At 36.3% G+C, this 12,965-nt stretch overlaps 1 protein-coding gene across 1 annotated transcript; it reads left to right on the forward strand.

Annotated features, from left to right (window-relative positions):
- Window positions 1–805: 805 nt before the first annotated feature.
- LOC129275906 (uncharacterized) lies at window positions 806–5,534 on the forward strand. The gene is made up of 6 exons (XM_054912373.2): window positions 806–867; window positions 1,438–1,575; window positions 2,062–2,190; window positions 2,719–2,748; window positions 3,925–3,997; window positions 4,698–5,534. The coding sequence occupies exons 2-6, from the start codon at window positions 1,569–1,571 to the stop codon at window positions 5,254–5,256; spliced, it is 798 nt and encodes a 265-aa protein (XP_054768348.2). The 5' UTR covers window positions 806–867; window positions 1,438–1,568; the 3' UTR covers window positions 5,257–5,534.
- The last annotated feature ends 7,431 nt before the right edge of the window (window positions 5,535–12,965 follow it).

A 12,965-nucleotide genomic window follows, 5' to 3' on the forward strand; every position in this document is an offset into this window, starting at 1 on the left:
GGCTTGATAAAAAAAGATGAAGAGAAAATTTACTAGAAAAGTCTTGAAAGATCACGGCTTGTCGCGCATCCTTATCATTTATCTGAAAATAATAAATTTAGCTTTTGTCTTATCCCCTAAAGTAAGAACTTGGCACGGTACCCGATTCTTGAATTCTGTTTTATGAGACACTGAAAATTACCTATTCTGGTATTTTTTTCACTGTATTTTTCATGTACCTCAACTACAGTAGAACTGAATGGATGAAATATGAAATTAGTCAGATATGATGTTAACATAAATCGATAGGGCAACGATTCCCCCCCCCCCCCGCCTCCCTCCTCAGTTAAGATCGTTCTACAAACCAATAGTCTCAAGTGTGTATAGGAGGAAAGTTGAGTACCCCTTCCCCCGCCTCCCCCCAAAAAAACTTAAAACAAAGGGGGGGGGGGGCTGAATACAGAGGCCTACAAAAATAAGCAGTATAGCGCCTGTATAGATATTCAACGGCATTATATTTTTCTGAATACCAGTTGCTCAGTTAAACCACTCATCATTTGGACTGATATTCTTGAGGAAAATTCATGTTTTAGTATCCGTTTTCAGACATGTCTATTATCATCTCACGTTACACAGGAAACATTGGGAGGGCCAATATGCCTACCGTGAACCGGGCACAATCGAGAGGAGGGGGAGAAAATATAGCAAAAGATGGTGGCGGTGGTGGAGGAGGAGGTGGGACCGACTGGGGGGCTTGGAACAGCTGGCAGTCATGCACGGTCACGTGTGGGACCGGTGTGCGCATGCGTTATCGGGAGTGTACTTCCAGCAGTTGCATCGGTGAAGATGTTGATTCGGAAGACTGTTACGCTGATGAACTCTGTGAAGGTGAGTTTCGTGATGAGAAACGATTTTCAAAACAGCACGGATAACATTTTGACTATGGTCCCTATTCAGAGGTCAGGTTTAACTTAGACCACGTTCTAACTCTGTGCTAAAATTATGGGGAGTCGAAAACTTAAAAAAATGTGTTTATATTGTATATTTATATTTTTACAATTTTGTTGCCTTTTAAATGAAGAAAAATACTACAAAATACTTGTTATCATTCCCAGACAATACTATCATTTATGCATCAAATGGGTTAACAAATTGGATACGTACTTTTAGGGAATTGTGCCGCAATGGGCTATCTATACTTAAACCACAACTTTAAACTAAGGCTTAATTCAAACCTGAACTCGGAATATGAGCCAATATGAATCTGAGAACAGTGGGGTAAACACGCTATGTTACTACATATTTATGATTTTCTCGACATCATTTATACAGAACATTGTCGATTTTGTCCATTTTTAATAGAATGTGGCAGTGTGACCTTGTATCAGAAAAGATCTAGGATCATACTGCCACAACAAAGCAATAATAATATTCCATTATACATGTTGTACATTCCAGATAGTACAGAGATCAGTGAATTTGAGGCGGACGTAGGAAAGGGCGTGGTCATCAGTTGCCTTGGAAACCGATTCGTGGAAGATCATCCTGGGTCAAAGGTCGTTTGGTCAAAGAATGAGCAACCCATTGAAATGAATGGTAAGTACGATTATTCCAGATAAAGAGCTCTGATACATTTTTCTTAACCTCTATCCCGCTTCAATCACAGTTGCAAATCTCTCTTGTAAGGTCAATTGCTGAATGAATTGAATAATTTAACAAGAAGAATAATTGCTACACTCCCATAATAGAGAAGGGACATTTCATCAATAATCAGTCATTATGAAACATTAATGTGAGTCATCCGCATATATTCGGAAATTATGATTATCAATGGCCAATATATAACTAATCATTATTCAATTACCATGATTAATTTACACGATCATTGTTAAAATTATTGCATGAATAATGTTGGTCCTTAATCAGATCCCTGAGGAATACCACACTAAATTAATGTGATTTCAGACTTTGATCAGACAGTCATTGCAACCAATTTTGCTTTCTACTCTACATGCTCTATATAGTCGTAGAAACATGTTCACGCAACACCAAAATACAATTCTTATGAATTCCTATATGTAGATCGTTTTGTACTTGTCGACCTTACTGATCTTGAAATCAAGCGTGTAGAACCAGACGATGAGGGTGTGTATGTTTGCGCAATTCTATCAGGGGACAAGACATTCAACCGCCACGTTGTACTGCTTAAAAGTAAGAGATTAACACTTTTTTTAAGATTATGTGACTAAAGTAGTGGATCAAAATAAATCCATGGAAACTAGTTGCCATGACATGAACATATCTCAATAGCAAGTTAAAATCTATAACCTTCTAGAATCAGGATCCTTGACACAAAGCTTAGCTGAATTTTACTCTTGACGACCGTGATCATTACATGCAATCAATCCAAATGTTTACCAAACAGCCGCTAGTCATTTATTGATAAAACTTGGCACTTGTAATAACTAGTTTCATAAAAAAGTAAATGTTCTTCTATGGTTCTCAATATTGACGAAGAGTTTTTTTTGGGGGGGTGGCAATATGATGAATAATGTTACAATAAATATAGAAAACGAAATCAAATCGTACCAAAAGCAAGAAAGCCATGAGCATGATGAGCACCCGAATTACGAGGGGTAATGATACTTATTATTCTATTGTGTATTCTTAGTGAGTAAATCTGCCATAGTCAAACATTAATAAAAAAAAACATTTTATCCCTTTCCATTTGTTTTGCAGTTCACTCCAAAAGTGATGGTGGAGGCGGAGGTACGTCCTGGTTAAATTGGATTTCATTTATCGTTTAGAACTTATTCCATTTTTTTTTTTCAATTTAATTCTCATTCCAACGTCTCAGTGCAATGGGTGCTTGGTGTTTTGGATCATGCATCCAGCAGAGTTAAGAAAAAAAAAGAACAGAATAGTAGAAATTGAAATTAATCAATTTTAATCCATTGACATACAGTGCGCCCCACAAAAAAAAAAACCGAGATTCATCGATGATTTATCACAGCTTAATCATAAAAACAATAGACATATGACTTACCATTGTAAAGCGTTGAGTCTCTTTAGTATGGTACATGTTCGGAGATTTGTCAAGTCACTTGGCTGGTGGTATCTGAATTTCAAAACAAAAATCACATGTTTAAAATGTTAAATATCTGGTATTTTAATTTGATATCTTAATCACAGAAAATTGTGAAGAAATGACGAAATTCTGTTTATTTTAAGTCATGCATTTATTTCCGCAATTTAATAAAACAAGCGTGCTTTCGCGAATTATCCACCTTAGCTATCGCCGGGCTAATAACAGACTTTATGCCTGGCTGATCGTCAACAAAACGGAATGTTGAACAAGTCCGATATCTTGCCGGTAGAACCTTTTCATTTTCTAAAATAATTGAAATTCAAGCTTCATTTTAAATAAACAAAATTTTGTTATTTTCACCTTTTCTGCGTTTGAGGTATCGGACAGATATTGAACTTCTTAGAAATTTGATTTTCCTTTCGAAGCTCAGATACAGCCCGCTAAGTGACTTTTTTGTGTCCTTTCTTCAAATTTTAATGCGTAAATGAAGTATCTTTTGGGTTATACCACGTGAAAGAAGGGATTTTAAGCTTTACAATGATAAGTTATTTCTTTGTTCTTGTGATTAAGCTAATACTATGTTAAATCATCGACGAATCTCGGTTTCGCTTTTTGTGGGACGCACTGTATATTCTGATTGGTATCACTAGTCCTCTTTTAATTGATTCATTTTATAATAATTCATTTTATCTGTTCCATTTTCATAGTCTAAAGTATTTTAGAGAGGATGAAACTTTCCCAATGATGAAGAAATAATAGTATGGTGTCTTTACATTACCTTTTAGGCCTATGTTTTTCTGTATTCACATTGATAATTCATCAGACCTGACTTTCTCAATCGTTTTATTTTTTAACAGGTTCTCTGATTATTCCTGTTATTATTCCCATCGTTATCATCATTTTGATCGCCGTCGTTGTTGTAATACAGAGGTAGGCCTAAGTATTAGATTTCCACATTAGATCCAATCTGTAAATATAACTAGTAATTGTTTTATTTGAGGGTGGTAATTTATCTGTATCTTGATATTGACACATCATAATCACACTTGCTTTTGCTTCTTCTTTAACAACGTAACCAGATCGTAAATAACCTTTTGTAAACAAAAAATTGATTGAAGTTATGTCATTTATGTATTTATGTACCATATTTACATTCATTTGAAGACGTAAGGAATTGTTGAGAAGTTGTGGTTAAAGAAAAAACTTTCTTTATGTCAAACATGCCATACGGAATATTAACCTGTCCCACATGTGACCACTTTTGAAATTAAGTCGAGTGGTGTTTAAATAAATTTCATTTCGATTCAATAATTCATTTTTTTTAATACAAAACTCAGAACCAAGAAATACCCGATTTCCCCCTCCCTAACAAAATGATAATAATAAAATGTAATAAAACGGAATAAAATTTTTAAAAATCGGAAGGACCCACACTGACAAGAAATAAGTGTATAATTTGACAATTAATTGAAATATTCTTGCTACGTGAGACTCACTTATGCGCATGATTTGACTCTCATATAATAACGAGGGTCATATTGAGGACAAATCTAAAATAAGTGATTCACTTAATGGTCTGTGGTTAGACATCTCATACAGCATAATGTTGTCTTCGTGGTTTTTTTTTCAGACGATCTAGGACCAAAGCTAGTGATGGAAAGTCTAAACCGGAGAAGAGCAAAGAGAAAAAGTCAAAGGAATCTGAATCAGCTGATGAAGACGAAGAGCAAGAAGAAGATTTTGAGCCTGAGCTGGGTCTTGGTGTACCACCTCCTCCCCCTCCACCACCATCCATGAATAATTCAAACGCAGCGAATGAATGGGTGGTTGCCGAATCACCACCATCTCAAATACCCTCGCCACCACCTCGTACTCGAATCTTCAGGAATGATCTATTTCCAGCAGATGACTGGACACTTGATGAATCACCATCACCCCCTCCACCACCAGAAACCCCTCCTCCACCTCCACCTACCGTGGCGGCGCCTCCAATACCAACCTTTATACCCGCTCCACCAGTAGTTGCACCTCCTCACCCACCACAGCCGTTCACGGATGTACCTTTTCAACAAACTGGGTCACCACTTCCACCAGGTTATGCACCTTCTAGAAATAATAATTCCAATGCAGAATATGATGGTGTGTGGACCTATTCCTTTTCTTCTTGGCCTCCTCATTTCCCTCCCTGAAAGCGGTTCACTTATCTGTGGTGGTAATTTAAACACATGGGAATGATTAAAAAGCTGTACTCCTAGCGACAAAACTTTTAACCAATCAGTAACCTCAGCTGATGGTGGTGATGCGTATTCGAAATGAATGAAGTCAAGAGCTGCCTCAAGATGGTGTCCAGTCTTTGGAACATACAGTTTTTATAGCATTCCTCAAATGTCTTTTCATGTAGAAATATAAATGTAGCTACTCTTTATATAGATGTATTTTGTATGAAGTGACATATGGTACCCCCAAACATGGCGTAAATAGCGTGTTTTCGCTCAACAACGTAATAGGATCATTCAACGACGCTCTAATTGAAATATAATAAGTATTGAATATCATACTGAATTTGATATTCAAATATTGTGATTTAGTTTCAATTATTGTTTAAACTATGAATGATAATATTTGGGGCTGACTTCAAATACCATTTTGCTATTATGTAAGCTCCAACTACCCCTTTTTTTTTTGGGGGGGGGTACATGTAATGTACTATCTTATGTAAATGTATTTGACAGTGAGATTTGGTATTCAATTATATTCCATAGTTTTCGCCCAGCGAGCTAAACAGAAAATTGTGTATTTTCACGTGACATAGGACATCATAATTTATGTGGAAATTGAAAAATCGTAAAAGCAGTAGCATACTCATTTTGTATTTGGTCCTTGATCCAGGGAGGACGGAATATCTCAAATTCATCGTTCACTGTCAATCGAATACGCATCGCCTCTTCCGATTCTTCAATTGGCGACAAAGAACTCTTAAGGCCCTTTCACAATTGATCCCCGATCAGTTTACGACCGCCTGTAACGTTTTTTTTCCCTTGGTGTTGCACGATAAATCGCTTGGTGTCTTGCCAGGATTCGCAGTCGTTGAAAGCGATCGCACGATCGGTCTTGACTGGTGGCATCTAAACTATGAACATATTCAAAATCCAAATGCATCAGATCGTACGACCAGTACGACAGTCGCATTGGTTTCATTCAATCGTACGGGCGATCGCATTGCCTCAAGTCGACACTCACGATCACGCAATCGGTCGTGTAACTATTGAAATTGGTGTGAAACCATTCGCAATCACTCTTACAACCACACTCGCATGTGAACGCACTATTTGAGTAAATGCGACTTACTAGTCGCTTTTGTTGTACGACAACTCTGTTTCAATTTTGTTTGAAAGCCTTTCTGCGATCGTATGAGAAGATAGCGACCAAAAGGTCGCAAATGTTCGCAGACTCAATTGTGAAAAAGGGCTTTAGCCGTTCTTTGCAATTAGAAGTACAATATTCTTTTCTGATTAGATGGGTGCGAACAAGAACAATAATTGGCAAGATACTGATTAATGGGATGTGGCAAGAAACTAGCCATTGATCGCAAGTCGATTTTAGGTCACAAAATCAATGGAAAGTCATGTATTTCATTACAGATTTGCAATATTGATTATCTGCTGCTTGCATCAAAAAGTAAAACAAAATTTTGCTTGAGTTATAATTGATATATCACATGTACAATTTGCATCTGAAATCTGCTATTATATTGATTGCAAATATTTCTGGCAACAAAGGCTTGCAACCTCAAGATTAAGGTACTCTAACTATGGCAATTAAATGGCGCCACCTTGCGTCCTTAAACTGCACTGAGCGTGTAAAGACGTTTTGAGACCAATGTTTCTTTATCCAAATTAGAACATACATGTATAAATATTGCTTTTTTAAATAGATAATCTCATATTTATTGCAAATATATATATATATATATTTATATCACCTTGAATGCTTGTATCTTTCACTGGCATATTAAGCCACGTGTCATTGGCGCCTCTTTACTGGAGAAGGAGAGGGGGAGAGGAGAGTGAGGGGACTCATGAGACAGAAAAGGGACCAAAGAAACCGTCAAAGTTTGGCAGGTGTTACGATTTCAGTGCTCGCCCCCGATGCCAGATTAGGAAGTTCTCTCTCCATGGTGCACGATTGATTCAAGAACATAGAAAATTATTGTCAATTGCTATTCATGACAATGAATAACCGAGAAATTTTTGTCGAAAATTGGTGAATCAAAACAGTACTTGTTTCGTCCGTTTGCAGGACAAACGGCAAATTTGCAAATTTTCGTCAGCTCCGGAACTTAAGACGAAACGGCTGTTTCGATTCACCAATTTCCAACAAAGACCTCCTAGTTGCTCATTGTCATTTGACGGCAATTTTTAATACATTTACTGTGTTTTTTAATCCGGCGTGCGCCGCGGAGCAAAACTACCTATTGAAGGAGGGCGCAATTTAGTGATTGCCTCCGTGCGTGGATTTCCAAGATAGGTCACCGGTTGCTATTCATTCTTACGGGCATTCTTAACATTGGAGAAAGCTACACAATCATTGAAGTGATTGGTCAATAAAACCTGATTTCGAGGCACATAGGCCTATACATTCAATCGCTTAGAATGTCTTTTGGAACGGTTTCACAATCCGACGGAACCTCAAAGTAGCAATGACGCTTACCTGAAAATAATAAAAATATATAATAATAATAACAAATGGTAGGGGGCTATAGACGAAATACAATAGAGGAGAGAGGGGGAGAAGGGGATCAGGGGAGCGTTTCATGAAAGGACTTGTCGGACGTTTTATCCGACAAGTCCTGTTTTATCCGACAGTTACTATAGTAACAGTGCTTCTCAACCAATCAGAATCCAGGAAAGTTGTCAGATCTGACAACTTGTCGGACGAAAATATTGATGAAACGCCCCCCGGGATATAGTTATTGCTTAGAAAATATGGCAATGGTGTGAGGGAAACATTCGATCTTTTGGGCCCCGTCTTACAAAGAGTTGCGATTGTTCCGATCAATCACAACTATAGATGGCCAGCAACGTCATCTAACATGCAAATTTGTTCAAAATATTTTCTAGATACGATGTATATTCATACATTCATCACTCCTTGAAGATTCAGTGCGATTCTCTTTGTTAACTAAGGAGATTGTGTAAATTTCCTGTAGAAAAAATTATGGTATGGATGGATTTCCATATAGTTGAGCTTGATTGGATCAATCCTAACTCTTTGTAAAACGGAGCCCTGGATTTATTATAGAGTTTTCGCTTCACGATGCACAACAGATTCATGAACATAAAAAATGTTCGAATGATCTTCATGATAACGAACAACCAAGAAGCCGGTATCGAAAATTGTTGTATCAAAAAGGCACTTTGGTCGTAGACTTTATTTGCACTTTTTGTCAGCTCCAAAACTTACGACGAAACTGCTCTCCCAGTTCAACAATTTTCGACAAAGACCTCCCAACCTAATAATTTAGTAACAAATATTAATTTCTTTTGTTTTTCTAAAACACAATCTTCAATTCTCGCTACCCCAAATAGCGATTTCGCCGAGATCCGGGAAAATCCCTGTAACGCGCATTGCATTATGGGATAGCTTTTCGGTATTACAACTTCCTGTTCGGAAGTCCAATGCACTGTTTTTGCCATTCAGATCAACAGTGCCGTCATCCACAACAACACAACGTCGCTTTCGCTCGGAAAGTTCGTGATCACAACCCTCTCTTTCATGATACCATTTAACGGCCTTTTCTGCTAAAGTCACTAATTCTGCCCGAAGCTTTCCATTGCACGGTATTCCTCTGTCAGTTAAGATTTGTTTAAGTTCCGAAACTGATTTTTTATCCATTTTGTGGTCGACGAAAAATTGAACGGAATGAATGCTGTAGATATATTTAGCGTCTAGTCGAATACGATCGTGATGTCAGGCCGGTCACTAAATGCAAAATTTTAAGATATTCATTTTTTCAAGTAAAATATATTTTTTATTTTTATTTATAATTCAAATGGAATCAAAAATGACCAAATTAAATAACAAGTATTATAATCTGTACATATTACGCTGATTGGCATCGATTTCAGCGTGGTGGAATCAGTATCGCGAACCTCGCGCGAGCATGACTCTGAACCGGAAGTGGTGATGACGACCCGACGGAGTGAAAATTATCTCGTCTCGCGCATTATTAGATTTGTGTTCCTATTTGGGGTAGCGAGAATTATTTTATGCTGTAATATTGGATGTATATAATAGCGTCTTAGAGAGCGAAGATGGAATGACCAAGAATAATTCAAAATATTGTAACACAGCCCCCCCCCCCCCCCCCATTCTCCGAAGGAAAAAAAAGAAAACCAGTTTATATCTTGCCCTCGGCCCTCGAAACCTGCTAAGCGGCTCATGACGTACACGTGGTGTATGGAACGCGGAAAGGCTAAAATTTGATCACTGTCACTTTTGATTTGATGGACCTCCGTACCAGCCATCATCAAATCAAGTGCAGCCATCAGTAAATCAAAAGTGGCCATCATCATATCAATTTTCAGCATCATATCCCTCTGTACCAGCCATCATCAAATCAGTTTCTAACATCAAATCAATGTTGTCCTTTCGGCGTTCCTGATGTGCGCGCCAAAAGGACACCTGTAAGTTGATGGCAGCCACTTTTTATTTGATGACGGTTACTTTTGACTTGATGACGGCCACTTTTTACTTGCTCTTTATTTGATGACGGTTACTTTTGACTTCATGACGGCCACTTTTTACTTGCTTTTTATTTGATGACGGTTACTTTTGACTTCATGACGGCCACTTTTGACTTGATGGCGGCTGCTTTTGATTCGATGATGGCTGCTTTTGATTTGATGATGGCTGCTTTTGATTCGATAGTGGCCACTTTTGATTTGATGATGGCTGCTTCTGATTTGATGATGGTTGCTTTTGATTCGATAGTGGCCACTTTTGAACTGATGATGGCCACTTTAGATTTGATGATGGTCACTTTCAATTTTTTTATCGCTTTTCATTTGATGGTCACTTTTTGTTTGATGGTCACTTTTTATTTGATCACTTAATTTGATGGTCACTTTTTATTTGATGGTCACTTTTTGTTTGATGGTCACTTTTTATTTGATCACTTAATTTGATGGTCACTTTTTATTTGATGGTCACTTTTTATTTGATGGTCACTTTTCATTTGATGGTCACTTTTCATTTGATGGTCGCTTTTAATTTGATGGGCACCTTTTATTTGATGATCACTTATTTGATGGTCACTTTTAATTTGATGGTCACTTTTAATTTGATCATCAATTCTTATTTGATGGTCACTTTTAATTTGATCATCACTTTTTATCTGATCATCACTTCTTTGACAGTCACTTTTTATTTGATTGATTGATTGATTGATTGATTTTATTTGGCAAGTCACCATAACATACATACAGTAGCATTAAAACAACAGGCTTGCACAGGATGACCCACGAAAGCTCGAAAGCTTATTTCCAGTGGGGTCCTCAATATACAGAATTAAGATAATAAAATGTTAAAATTATACTATTTACATATTAAAAATGAAGAAAAAAATCAGAATTTACTATTACCAATAAATAAGATATATAGACAATAAATAAGATATATACAAGAATATAACGAAGAAGAAGAAGAAAAGAAGGAGAAGGAAGAGGAGGAACAGAAGAAGAGAGGGGACGAGAAGTAGAAGGAGACGGAAGAAACTGATAACGAAGGGAAATAAATAAGGAGAAGAACAACAGCATAAACGTGACGACAATAACAACAAGAAGAGGAGAATAGGAAGAAATAAAAGAAATAGAAAGAATAGAAGAAAGGACATATCGAAGCTTCAATCAAACTATGTAAAATACATAATAATACCTAGTAGAGAAGAGAAAAGAACTAGGTCAGTATTCAGGCTAAATCAACCGTACAACATATCATTTGCATCTTCTTTTTGACTCTCAAGTGAAAGATATTCTTTCAATTTCCTCTTAAAATGCAAAAAGTTTCCTATTTCCTTTATATCATTGGGAAGGGAATTCCAATGTTTTATAGCATTGTAATAAAATGAGTTACCAATACTACCTACCCTTTCTGGTAAGCAAAAATTGAAATGGCTGTTTCTTGTATTATAGTTATGTATTTCGGTAACTAGATTAAAGTTTGATCCAATGTAATGATTCGATCTATTGTGATAGATTTTATGCACGTGGTGCAAAATAAGCTGTTTTGATCTTTTGTTGACTTCAAGAAAACCTGCTCCAGAGAGTTCGGTGTAGCCAACATGGGTTCTGGGACCAGAACAGCTAATGAATCTAACCATTTTATTCTGTATAATTTTCAACTTCTTTTTATCGAGTTCGCTTATGCCACTAAACCAAGCAGGGTTGGCATAGTCAAATAAACTCTGAATAAGAGCAAAACAGAGAATACGCCTTGCTTTTTGATCCATACAACTTTGATACCTGTACAAAAATTTCAAACGGGCATTCGCCCTTTTTACGATTGATTCTACTAAAGATGAAAATGAAAGGGAGCTAGTCAACTCAATGCCTAAATACTTTACAGATTCTTTCCTATGAATTATCTTATTATTGTATGATACTTCAAATTCAAATGAAGTTTTATGATTACTTTTAGAACAAAACAGAATGCTTTCGGTTTTGCCTAAGTGTAACGATAATCTATTATCAGTCATCCAATCGACACATGTAGACAGCTGTTCGCTAAGTTTTTCCTCAACAAATTTTGGGTTGGCATTTGAACAAAGTAGTACGCTATCATCTGCATACAATAATAATTTACAGTCAGCTTTTAAACAAATAGACATGTCATTGATATAAGTTGAAAATAGGATTGGGCCTAAAATACTTCCCTGTGGAACTCCACACGTTATAGGCATAATTTTTGAACAAATATCGCGAATAGCCACTACTTGATGTCGATTCGACAAGTAGGATTTGAACCATGCTACAGTAGCCTGGTTAAAACCCATTATTTGTAATTTTTTCAATAAGATGCCGTGATTAACTGTATCAAATGCTTTTTGAAGATCTAGGAGTACCATCCCAACGAATTGTCCCTTAGACATATTTGTTCTCAGATAATCAGTCAAGTGAATAAGGCATGTCTCAGTCGAATAGTCATGTCGAAAACCTGACTGATATTCGTAAATCATATCATTTTCTTTAAAATATTTTTCGATCTGAACACATACCGCCTTTTCTAGAATTTTGGATACTATGCTTAAAACACTGATAGGTCTATAGTTTTCAACAGCAGTTTTATCTTTCTTCTTATGAATAGGAGTTACTTTTGCAATTTTCATATCCTCTGGGAAAGTGCTAGTAAAGATAGATAGATTTATTAAGAAATTTAATGGTTTGTACAAACTCTTTGCTCCTTCTTTTAGAAATTTAGCAGGTATCAAATCTAACCCAGTGCTTTTTGATACATTTAATTTGATGGTCACTTTTTATTTGATGCTCACTTTTCATTTGATGCTCACTTTTTATTTGATGGTCGCTTTTTATTTGATGGTCACTTTTTATTTGATGGTCACTTTTAATTTGATGGTCACTTTTTTGTTGGTCACTTTTTATTTGATGGTCACTTTTTATTTGTTGGTCACTTTTTATTTGATGGTCACTTTTTATTTGATGGTTACTTTATATTTGATGCTCATTTTTTATTTGATGATCACTTTTTATTAGATGATCACTTTTTATTTGATCATCACTTCTTTGACGGTCACTTTTTATTTGATGGTCACTTTTTATTTGATGCTAACTTTTTATTTGATGATCACTTTTTATTAGATGATCACTTTTTATTTGATCAT

Source organism: Lytechinus pictus, chromosome 14 (assembly GCF_037042905.1).
Source record: "Lytechinus pictus isolate F3 Inbred chromosome 14, Lp3.0, whole genome shotgun sequence".
NCBI lineage: Eukaryota > Metazoa > Echinodermata > Echinoidea > Temnopleuroida > Toxopneustidae > Lytechinus > Lytechinus pictus.

Coding starts and splice junctions, on each gene's coding strand:
- LOC129275906 (XM_054912373.2), top strand. Junction 2,749..3,924: donor AAGTGATGGTGGAGGCGGAG/GTACGTCCTGGT, acceptor ATTTTTTAACAG/GTTCTCTGATTATTCCTGTT. Junction 3,998..4,697: donor GTCGTTGTTGTAATACAGAG/GTAGGCCTAAGT, acceptor TTTTTTTTTCAG/ACGATCTAGGACCAAAGCTA.